The sequence below is a fragment of the Chiloscyllium punctatum genome, chromosome 38 (assembly GCF_047496795.1).
Source record: "Chiloscyllium punctatum isolate Juve2018m chromosome 38, sChiPun1.3, whole genome shotgun sequence".
NCBI classification, from domain to species: Eukaryota; Metazoa; Chordata; class Chondrichthyes; order Orectolobiformes; family Hemiscylliidae; genus Chiloscyllium; species Chiloscyllium punctatum.
Window position 1 is genome coordinate 33,892,190 of NC_092776.1, and position 12,227 is coordinate 33,904,416.

The following is a 12,227-nucleotide window of genomic DNA, read 5'->3' on the forward strand; positions in this document are numbered from 1 at the left end:
GTTCAGACTTTTGATGTCCTTTGGCCTGAATAAGTAATAACAACAACAACAAAAATAGTAACAACAACAGGAAGTAAGAGTCTAATAATGACCATGAAACCATTTTCATTTGTCAGGAAATGCATCTGGGTGACTCGTGTTGATCTGACCTGGTCGGGCCTACATGTGACTCCAGACCCACAGTAATGTGGTTGACTCTTAACTGCCATGTTGTCAATTAGGAATGGGCAATAAACACTGGCCTCGCTGGCAATACCTTTCTCCCACAAGTGAATCAAATAAAGTATCTGTGCAACGTACCTTATTGATGACATATGTGGATCTCTGTTTTCTTTCAAAAATAATATTTTGAGAGAGTTATTAATATAATGTCTGAGACAAGGCAGTGAGATTAAAATGTCAACCATTAGGGTGAATCGATGTGTATTCTCTGAGATTTTGGGTAGGTATTTTAGTATTTTACTTTCATAAGGCATGGACTTTGAGACTCTAGTAAAATACAGAGGAAGATATCTACTCTCTCCAGCAATTGCAAGATGCTCGGAATTTAGCTAACTTGTAGAAAGATGCTACTGATTTAGCTCCCACCCTATTACAAATTCAAATCCATTGTGGTTTTGAATCAGTAGGTTCACTAATTACTGATATAAAAAAAATTTTTCTGTGGGAATTGTCGATATTAATTTGCACAGTAGTGTAATTCAGGAGTGCAACCTCTCTTTGTTTTCTGCCTTTTCTAGCATACTGAGTTTGTTATTTCAACTTTTATATACATAACTATGTTTGTGTGTTTATAATAGTGATAATTTTCTATTCCTATTTAATCTTAAATGTTCATTTGATTTAGACTGGATCTTGTTTCATCTCCCACCTTATGTCAGCAGGACTGTCTAAGACTTATGACCAACAGGATAAGAAGGGAGACTAATAAACTGCTAGGAGATCATATTTGCTTCACTTGGCAAATCCCAGGGCTCTTTATGGAGGGACAGTCATATAGGGGCCAATTTTTATATATTGTGATGTCTGAAAAATTGACCCAGAGTAGTTATAATACAGAAGAAGGGCTTTTGGCCAGCTTCAAGTAGGGCAATACAGTCTGCCCAATATCTAACTCTATCCCTGTATATGTAAGGAAAAATGTAATTTGAAAAAAAATGTATAATTGAGCAGTTTTTTTGACATATTAAAATCTCCTGTTCTGTTGGCTGTAACACAGTTTTATTTTTGAACTATTGTATGTTTGTATGTAAAAAGCAAGCAGTGTGTTTTTTATTTTCTGGTAAAGGAGCCTAAAAATTAAAGGATGAGAAAGTCACAATTTTTTCAAGCAAAGAGCAGGGGTACGAACTTAATTCTATATGTCAGAGCTTTGAAGTTATTTTCTGTTCTCTATAGCACAGGGATTTCTGTTGCTGGAAATTGAAAACCATTTCCCCAAAGAAATAGTAATATTATAAGCAATGTTCCATTTGCAATTTGTAGTGTCTCTCAGGCTGCAGTGAAACTTAAAGATTTAAGAAATATTGAAAATCGCTAACAGCGTTTGATGGCTGTAATGTGCATTCTTAAAGAAACATTTGTATTCTCCTATAATATTGTTGTTGTGGAAATAGTTCTCAATATAATGACATCCTGAAGTCTTCTAATAGTGAAAATCTTGGTTGGTAGTGAGTGTTGTTTTTCTGGTAGAAGTTCATTCCACTACAAAAAAGGCTATAAAGCTTTTGCACTAAGTGTTTTGTATTATAAGTTAAGGTCTTTGAGATTTTTCATACAAGTTTTAGGATTGAGAATTGTGTGTAATCAGGAGAATGCAACACTTTTTCAGTATTTGTTTCATATGTATGCTACTGTGCCCAAGTTATTTTAACTTGATTTTTTAGAATTGTTGAAAATGGCAGTGAACTTGACAATTCTTATGTCCTAAATTGCAAGTAATGCTTCTGAACAGTTACAAATACAGTTAGATGTTCTACCTAGTTCATATTGTGGGTGCACATTGTTGTTGATCTAATTAAATATTTTGCTCTCTTGTCTCCCCTGTCCTAAAACAAGACATGATTTTTATTATTAAGATCAAATTTCATCTATACTGCAATGCGGGATCAGATTCAGCAGGCTTTTCATCACCAAAGTAATGTCAGTGTGCAGCATACAATCCTAAGTCTTGCTAATCGTTAAATTTTGAACTCAGCTTGAACAATGCTTTTGCTTAAGTTCATTCTTAGCATGTAGCCATTTTGAAGTTTTGAAGGTCCACCTCTCATCATGGAGCTTTAAATTTAAATGCTGGGGGTACTTGAAAAGTCACCGTAAACATGTCAGATTGTCTGTAAAAGCCAACTTTCTGGAATATTGTGATTGCGCCCTCATCACATTATTGACAGTGATTGAAGAAGTCACACCATTACCTTCTCAGGGCAACGAAGTGAGGATAATAAATGCTAGACATGACCATATCTCTGAATGAATTATAATAAACATTTTCTCTAATTTAAAATCTTGAACACCTATCACTGATGTTGCATCCTTAAAAAAATGGGTGAGTCTAGGCTGAGTAGGATGTTAAATTGTTAACAATTTTAAACTCAGTTTGAATCAACCGACTTCCAATTGTAATGGAGGCAAGAAGAGGAGCAACCAACCAACTCCCAAAAGGCAGAAGCTGGGTGATGCAAATTTAATCTCCGTTTTAAAGTTAACCCTGGCTGGCTAAAAGGAGGCAGGGTATTCTAAATCAAATGTCTTTCCATGGACCTGTTAATCCAACTTACTTGTGCCCTCTGCCTCCTACCACCATCTCTCCCTCTCAGCAGTGATTGTGGTAAAAAAAAGTTCCTCCTTGTTTGCAACCCATTATTTTGCATGTTCATTAGTTGACATAGAACAAAGACTGCTTGATATCTTCTTGGCTGCTGCATGGTAACACGTGCACAGCTTAGTGAAAATGTATCATTTCCCTTTATTCTAAGTCACAGTTTCATCTTTCCCACCCACCATACAGGATTTTCCTGACCTTCCTCTTTCCCTCTACTGTTTTCACTAGCTGCAGTCTCCCATCTCACCTTACTTTTTTGGACTTCTGTATTTCCCAGCTGAGGCCTGATGCTATTAAGCTTGATGGGACAATTTTCCTTCAAGCCCTGTCAGGTTATCTGATCCAAAAATAGCAACCCATCTGCTCCCTCTCTGTCTTTGAACTGGTATCACAGCTTTTAATTATCAATAGTGTATTTGAAAAAAAGATTGTGTAGAAGGCTGATATTAATTTACTTACAATTTAAACTCTTAAAGGGACCAAATATGCATGGTAGTATTAAGGGCTTGAGTGAATGTCATGCATCACCTTTTTGGAAAAGCAGTTTACACCAGAGCTAAGCACACAAAACTGCCACTGTTTTTATTGGATGATGTTCACATAGGCATCGGTTTAATCCTTTACAATAAGTTAGATATATTTCAATAGAGTCTGGCTTTTGTACATTGCAAAACATTATTTTCATTTGGTTGTTGAACCATTTGATGCTTCATTCCAAATATTTTCTTGAATTAGATATTTATAATTTTAAACATTCAAGCTAGAAACTTGTTTGTTTGAAAAAAATGTCAATGTTACTGTTCACACCAAAATAATTACTGTCTTTATTGAATAATCAATCATGATGTTGTGAGAAGAATACACAAAGACTGGAAATTAATATATGTAAAGGTTAAAATACTGCAAAAAATATTATTACATGGTTGTATTAATTGCTTGTCCGCTAATAAAAGGTAGCAGTAATATCTGACCAGTAATCTGATTTCCTTGAATAAGACATTTATGTAAAATTGTTGATTATTATTAAAATATGAATTTCACAACTTTGAGAAATAATACCAGTGTTTACTAATGTATATCTGTTCTAATTTCTGTTTCATGAACATTTTTCTTCACAGCTCATATCTATCAAATGTGCCTCTTGGTTAATACAATCCTACAGTATTCTGACAGCAAAGCATATTTTCAAATATTTTACGCTGTTGCAATATTAAACTTTATTCAAAATAGCTTCAACATTTTTTTCTGTCTAGTTTAAGTTTTAATTGACCTTGGCTTTTCTTATTTTTTAACTTCTGTTCAGGACTTCTAATTTGTCAGATTTTAATTTTCATGAATTTAAGTTTCATCTGATGGAATCAGCTGTTGGTAATATTTAAATATTACATATATATTTCCCACTTAAAATAAAAAATAAAACAATTATTCATGATTTTGAGAACTTGAAGTTTAATCCACGGACGATTTTTAATTTGTTTTTTAAATAAGTCATTGAAAGATAGGTTTACAAATTATAATGCTTAAAAAGGTGTTTATCACCAACTACTCCTAGTGGAACATTATTCAACCATGTACATAAGACAGAGGTGACTTGATATGCTTACTATTGATGCTTCTTTTCATAATGGACAGAGGTGACGTACTACTTGCATGAAACAAAGAAAGCAGCTTGCTTAACTCTCAAAACTGCAGAATACAGATTTTGTTGACCTTGCTTTTAGTGGGAGAGAAATCCGAACTGTAATGTTGTGAACAAAAAAGAGCTGTAATTATCCTTACAAAATGCAATGTAACAGATTTTCTTTAATTTAAGAAAGCAGTGTGGTGAAACCTAACTAACATGTTTAATATTCTTTGATCATGCTATGACGTGACTCTCCAGTTGTATGATTTGATAATCCTGTAGGAGATCATCTAATGTGGCTGGAGTATGAATCTAATGCGAGACATAGCCATAGCTCATATCTTCCTAACTCCTCCAGGGCTGCCTGGGCATGTTGAAATGCAAATTCTCCCTCCTCTTAATGTTATGGAAAAACAGATGTTTTCCAATTTAATATCATCTACCACGTGAGCATAATTCTAGGTATATGTTCAAGCAGGTATGAGAAGTATTTATTTCATCAATGAGATCAGTATAACCGACAGTGAAGTGCAGTTGACAATATAACTTCAGTCACTGGTTGTGTATTGCACTCCTTAACTATTGACCTGATGAGGATAAGTTGTTAAGTAAATTCTTCAATTCTGTTAGGCATAAGGTATGGAAATGTTTGGAAATGTATTTAAATTTTGATGATCAAAATGTTGCATATGAGTCACCCATTTTAAACAATATCTATTTAATTAATAATTTTAACATTTGTCCTTTGCTTTCTAGAACACCATGTAGCAGCTCGTTTTCTGGTTTTATTATTTGGAAACTCATTTCTAAACTGTGTATAAACTGTGTGTATATCTTTTCATAAAACAGTTTTGTGTGATCTTACCCTTCTCTGAGGGCTTCGCCTTTTTCTAATTCTTGAATAACCCCAAGTAACACCTTAATGGTTTCCTGACTGGAACTGATCAGGTTTTCCATTATTTGCAGCTGTGCTTTCAGGTCCACCACTTCTGTAAGAGGCCTGATTTGCTGACTTGACTCCATTACAGATATTGTTGTCTGATTAGACTGACATTGATTTTCATGTCTGGTTGTAATGTTTGACACAGTAGATTCAGAGGGCTCCTCTTCAGTTTGTGGAGACTGTACTGAACAAGCTTGACCATTCACTGGCAAAGAATGCAGACTGGCTGGTTGCAAAGTTCTCTCAAGTACTTCTCGTGCTGTCACATTTTGTGAAGAGTCCCGTGTAAAGGAATTTGATAAATCAGGTTGCAAAAGTTCACAGTTGGTTTCTGTTAAGTGGAAGGAGGTGAACTCTGTTAGCTGCAGCTCACTTTGTGCAGATTGGTTAAAGTTTTGATTTTCTGATGGTACCTTATTATATTTTGCCAAATGACACAGTTGATAATTTTGCTCAGTAGGGTTAGACTCTGTCAAATTTAAAACATGAGCGAGCTCTTCATTGTAACTGTGTATTCCTGGATCCTTGTTGCTAGGATCATCAAAACTGTCACTACCAGCTTGTTTATTCAGTTTGCTGAAGCTTTGTGAGCTGATTTCTGTGTTCATTTGTGAGTCTTTATTGATAGCATTATCTTTAATGTCAATTGTCCAATCATTGTTTTGTCTCCTGAACGTGTCAACAGTCGGAGCAATTTTAATGACGTTCACTTTCTTCCTTTCCAAAGGAAATGTCTGATACCGCTTTTTAAGATCAGGTGATGTCTGCACACCTGTGCTTCTGGTTACATTTGGAATTGACCTTCGTGCAGGCACTGTCATGTATTTGCGATAAGCTGCCTTATAAGAAATGGCTTTCATTGTTTTCTTGTCCAGTTGCTGTGCTGCAGAAAGTCTCTTCTCTTGTTCATTCTGTGCCTCACGGATATCTTTAAATCTCACCTGTAGAGCTTTATTTCTTTTTCTAATGTGCCTGTTTGGATCCAGTGCGTATTTCATTTCCAATGTCTGTGAAGCTGCCTGTTCAGCTTCATTCTCTGTACTTGTGAGTTCACATTTGCTTGGTTCCTTACTCACCATCTTTTACCTACAATTGAGAACAATGGAAATCATTTTTGAAAACAGCTTGTACTGTGTGAAGGATTGTGTGTATCAAAATCTTTGTTGTAAATTACTGTTGAACTTGTACAATGTGATGCACTTTTGTGAAAATTAATTTAACTGTGTAATTATTTTTGAGTCTGTTCATTCCCTCCCCAACTCCATCCCACTGTCTTATTTCACAAGGAAAATTCACTGCATGTTAAAGCTTTATGGCAAAACTAGAGTAAAACAGTTTTATAAATCTGATGGTTTTGCTAGTTTGCACAGGGCTACAATTGCTTTTAATCAGACTAGCTTATCTTAAGAACAGAGAGGGAAATTGAAAAAACTATCTAAGCATTTATCTTGGTGGGGAGAGGGATCAGAATGCATCAGCATTGTTCTTAATTGAGTTTCATGACAATGAAACTTTTTTACAGCCAATGAAGCAGTAGAATCTTACATAGAGATATAATCTTTGATTTGAGTAAATGCACAAGCTATGTATTCGTGTGTACTGCTGAATTCATTCAGAGATCCACCAAGCAAAGCCTGTTAAGCTGTCTTCAAGTACTACGAGTTTGACAGCAATGGTATTTGCATCTAATTCAAAAAAAAACTTAGTATGTGGCCTTATTAGTTTGTGTTTAAATTATTCTTGATCTTGAATACTAAGGATGTTCCTTTACAAAGATTAATTCTCAGTCAGAATATTGTCTGTTTGCTTGAAAGGAAAGACTAAAATAAAGGTTGGTTTCTGGTGTAAATTTGTGGGGTCAGTGAGTGAAGTTTCACATGCACTTATATTTGATTGAGTCCTAAGTACATTTTATCCACTATGAACTTGGTTTAATGTTGAAGTCTACATTTTTAAAAAATGTTTATGACTTTAAGTAGGATTTAATTTAATGCTACTTGTTTAAAAAGATGCAAGTAGGCAGCACAGCGGCTCAGAGGTAGTACTGCTGCCTCAGTGCCAGGGACCTGAGTTCGATTCGAGCCTCGGGTGACTGTATGTGTGGAGTTTGCACATTATTCTCCCTGTGTCTGCATGCATTTCCTCCAGCTGCTCTAGTTTCTTCCCGCAATCCAAAGATGTGCAGGTTAGGTGAATTGGCCATGCTAAATTGGCCATAGTATTCAGGGATGTGTAGGTTAAATGCATTTAATCAGGGGTAAAGGTAGGGGAAAGGGTCTAGGCGAATTACTCTTTGGATGGTCAGTGTGGACGAGTTGGGCCAAAGGGCCTATTTCCACACTGTAGGAATTCTATTCTATTCTATTTGAAGTATTCCAAGTTACTTAATTAACCTGAAGTCACCAAGATAAGAGTGGCTGTATTTATAACCTGAAGGTAGGAAGGGCATCTGTTTAGAGACAGTGAGGCTCTTTTACATATTCATTTTGAATTGCAAAAACATTATTGTAATCTGACTTTAATTTTAATTTGGGTCTAAAAGCATAGAAGCCACAACAACTTTTCCACCAAACTGGCTGGGAAGAGGCCAAAGACTTAAGTCTGTCAAATCCAAGATGGCGGAGGAGTAGGACTCCTCAGCCAGAGTTCATCTGCTTTGTCTGTTTCTTTTCTTTTAGTTTCTCTTTTCATTTTTTCCCCCTTTGTCCTTCCCTATTGCCTGTCCTTGAGCCTCAAGGGAAGTCATCGCAGACTCCAGGCCTTAGTGTGGAATCCCAGCCTTTAGGTGAAGCCAGCGAGGACTCCCAGCCTCAGCACAGACTCCCAGCCTCATCATGGATTCCTGGTCCCGGGAGCCTTGAGGTGGACTCCCAGACCTGAGGTGAATCCAGATCGGACTCCTGGCCTAAGAGCCTTAAAGCGATGCCTAGTGTAGTCTGGAGGCTATGTGCAGTTGTGGCCTGGCACTGTTATTCTGAACTTTTTATTTCCTTATTTTTCTAATGTATTCCTTTGATTTTGTACTTTTGTACCTAAGATGATATGGATTTTTGTTTTCTTTATCTTTCTAATTTTTCTCTAAGAATTTGTACTTAACAATCTGTACTTAGGTACCTTTGTACCTAAGGTGGTGCCATAGGTGGCGACGTGTGAATTTTTCACAGCACTAAAGAATACATGTAACAGTAAAGCTAATTCTTATTTGGAGTCTTTTACTTATCCTTATTAGGTTGAAGTGGAGGGGAGCATGATCTGAGCCATAATTGGAAAATTTAGGCCTTTCTTCCTCTTCCCTCCCTTGAGACCTTCCTGGAACTGTGCAGATGTGTAAATTATATTAGGCATAAGATTCTAATGCAATTTTCAGCTACCATTGGCGAGTAATTCATGTTCCCATTGGTACTTGGCATAGGAACACTGGAACAGAGTAAACCATTCAGCCATCAAGACAAAATTGCCATTCAATTATATCATGATTGATCATCTATCTCAAGCCACTTTTTAGCAATGCCTCCATATCTGTTGATGTCATTAGGGTTAAGAAATCTTCCAGTTTTTGACTTGAATATGATCAATAATTGAGCTTTCAGAGCTCTCTAAAGTAGAAAATTCTAAATGTTATCCACTTTCTGAATGAAGGAATTCCTCCTTATCTCTCATTCGCCTTATTCTGAGACATTGTCTCCTAGTCTTAGATTCACCAGCCAAGTGAAACTTCCAATCTACAACCACTCTGTCTCATAGAAGAAACTTGTAACTTTCAGTGAGATCATTTCTCATGCTTCTAGAGAACAGAGGCCCAGATTCCTTAATCTCACTTTATCAAAAACTCTCATTAGTCAGGAATTAGTCTTTTGAACCTCCATTGTAATCCTTCTATGGTAAGTCTGACATCCTTACCTGGTTTGGTCTACCTGTGACTCTAGACCCACAGCAATGTACTTGATTCTTAACTGCCTTCTGGGAAATTATGGCTAGGCAATAAATTATTATTTCTTCTTTTGATTTTTGTACTTAGTCAGAGATGTTCACATCCCATGATGAACAAAAAAAGGAGAAATACTTCAGTTCTGGTCTCGTCAAGATTCTATACAAATGAATGGCCTAAGCAATGGTCCTGATAAAAAATTGCTTTCAAAGCTCTATAAATCGAAAAAAAACTGGCACTTTTTTTTTGTTAAATCAATGCAATAAAAGATTATTTCCCTGGACTTCGTACACATCTTCCCACACTAATCTGTTCCCTGAACATTTCCTTTATATCTAACTTCCAGCTCTGCTCTACAACAGAGACTCTCGATTTCCTGCATCCATACTCCATCCACCACATGGTTAATCTTTTTCCATGCTAATAGCTGGAAAAATAATTCTAATCAACCCAAACATAATTGGAAATGAGACTGATGCCAGTGGCTGAATGGTAGTCTTGTAACAGCATCAGAAATGCAAAAATCAATTCTGGAGTTAAATGATGAGTTTTCAAAACACTGTATTCAGGTTCACACACTTCAGGTGTTTTGGGATTGTTTAACTGTAGAATTATTGGTAGCTTTCAAATTCTATTTCATTTCATTACTAAGTCCAAGTTGAATATGATTTTTAAAAAGTAAATAGATTTAAGTAAAAACATTGAAATGATTTGACTTACACTCCAAGCAGTTCAACAAAAAGATTTTCTCTAAACAAACCTGTTATGGTTAAATTGTCTTATTGCTGCACTTTGAAAACTAAACAATTTTAAAGATAATTAGAACAACTAAATTGATGCTACAGTTTCTACTATGAAATGTTATTCTTTTTATATTTTTTATTGTTATGTATCAGAACAGACATTGTACTGTTCCCACGCATACAACTCCTTTACTTCCTATGTTCTTTATTCTTTAGCTTAATTCTTTACTTTCACAGTACTTACTTTTATAGAAAAATAAAAGAGTTTGAATTCATATAATGTTTTTGAGGCTGTGAAAAAAATACTTCCAATGTTAGGCTAGTAAAGCAGTAACCAATTTGCACACAGCTATCTCCAGCAAGTAGCAATATTGTAATGACCCTTTCTTAAAAAAATGTTTATGATTGAGTTATGGAAATTTGTCTAGGATAGTAAGGGTAACTCATTTACACTTTCACCTGAGACAATTATCTTAGCCTAAAATTTTATATTCACGTCTGTGGAGTGGGGCTTTAACTCATCACCATCTAACATAGAAGTGAAAGCGTTACCAACTTAGACAAGGCTGACACATCATGTTGGCACCTATTAATAATAGATTATTAAAAGGTGTTAATTTAAGAGTTAAAAGAAGTGAGACAGCAGCAGTATGCTTGTGCTGGAATTAACTGGTTCTGTTTCCTTTTTAAATTCTGGGTGAGATCTATTTAAATATTATATGACACCTATTAGAAATATCATAATCTTCATATCACAGCAGAAATACTTTGGAAGTAGAAAGTACTTATCATTTTGCAGAAGTGCTTTCTAAAGATTATATATCATCTTTATGTAACTCAAAATTTATCATGTGGCCCAAGATCTTTCTTGATTCATTACAGTCCTGCTTCTTCATATGCTGCAAGACAATCCCACAGGATGTTTTGGGAGGTTGCAACATGAACTGTTTTCCAGATACTATAACAATTTTATATATCTTGTTCGAAATGATTTTATTATGGGCTTTATACAAATGTAAATATAATGACCCTATTCATACACTTATGTGCTATGAAATCTGCTACGCAATCTGTGTAAACATTTTGAGGTCTTTATTTCAAAATTACATTTTCTGTTTTCACTATCATTTTCATAGCAGATAAGTAGCATGGAACATTGCAAGAGTTTCTTCCTGTTCAGTATAAAAATGATTCATAAAGAATTTTGAACTTTAAAGTCAAAGACTGAAAATATTAATGATGAATGGATCTGATTTCTTAAATTGGCATTTGTTTCATTTGAAATGCAGGCTTGATAAATGCACTTATTTAATGACCTGTTGTACAGTTATTACAACAACATAACTGTTTAGTTTTCTAAAGCGCTTTTTAATTACGTCATGAAGTTCATTTCTTATATGTTGGATGGTTTTGCATAGCATGGATCATTGGAAGTTTGACTTTTAAATATAAACAGAAATACACAGCAATATTAACGAGTACGCATTTGATATAGACACAAAAACAGAAACTTAGTGACATAAATTTGGGGTGGGATTATGCATTCTAGATATAATGTTACCTTTGGGTTATAGATCGGATTTAATATATTCTTCAGACCGACATAACAGTTGCTTCTCTTCAATTTAAGTCAGAAAGCAATAATTTCTTAATGTTAATGGTATATGACAAGGATAGGTTTTTACTGACAAGTTCTATTTGAAAGAATTTGTATTTTAGTATATTTTATGCACTTTGCCAATGACAAACTTCCCAAAGGCATCTTTGACAGATTCAGTTATTATTTAAATCTAATGTACAATTTATTCAATATACATAATTGTTTTTTTAAGTGACAATGCATAACTTAGGCATTTTAGTCAATAATCAGTAGATTCCTTCTCTAATATTTTATAACTCTAGTTAAGGTAGTCCACAACTTTTATATCCTTCAGAAAATAATATCATTTTCTTCAAGATCATCCACAGAAATATAAATAGAATGTAAATCATATTCAATATTTGTTGTTATTGTTCTGCAATGAATGTTTACCTGTTATTTTGGTCTTAGGCGCAGTTAATTCCAAATTAACTTTTTGAAAAATTGAAGCAAAGGTATTGATGGAATTGCGCTTGGTGGTATTATGATGAAGTATCTTCATGTTTTAGTTCTTGAAACTTTCAAGTAA

General features: G+C 34.8%; 2 protein-coding genes across 6 annotated transcripts in view; one reads left to right on the top strand and one right to left on the bottom strand.

Annotated features, from left to right (window-relative positions):
* Positions 1–12,227, top strand: part of dock1 (dedicator of cytokinesis 1) — a 577,688-nt gene that overhangs the window by 261,267 nt on the left and 304,194 nt on the right. The gene's annotated exons all lie outside the window — the stretch shown is intronic.
* The window catches only part of LOC140463521 (inhibitory synaptic factor 2A), a 54,490-nt gene that overhangs the window by 40,511 nt on the left and 1,752 nt on the right, over positions 1–12,227 (bottom strand). The window contains exon 2 of the mRNA XM_072557592.1: positions 5,311–6,474. Coding sequence (XP_072413693.1) covers positions 5,311–6,467 — 1,157 coding nt within the window. The 5' untranslated portion in view covers positions 6,468–6,474. The remainder of the gene's footprint in view (positions 1–5,310; positions 6,475–12,227) is intronic.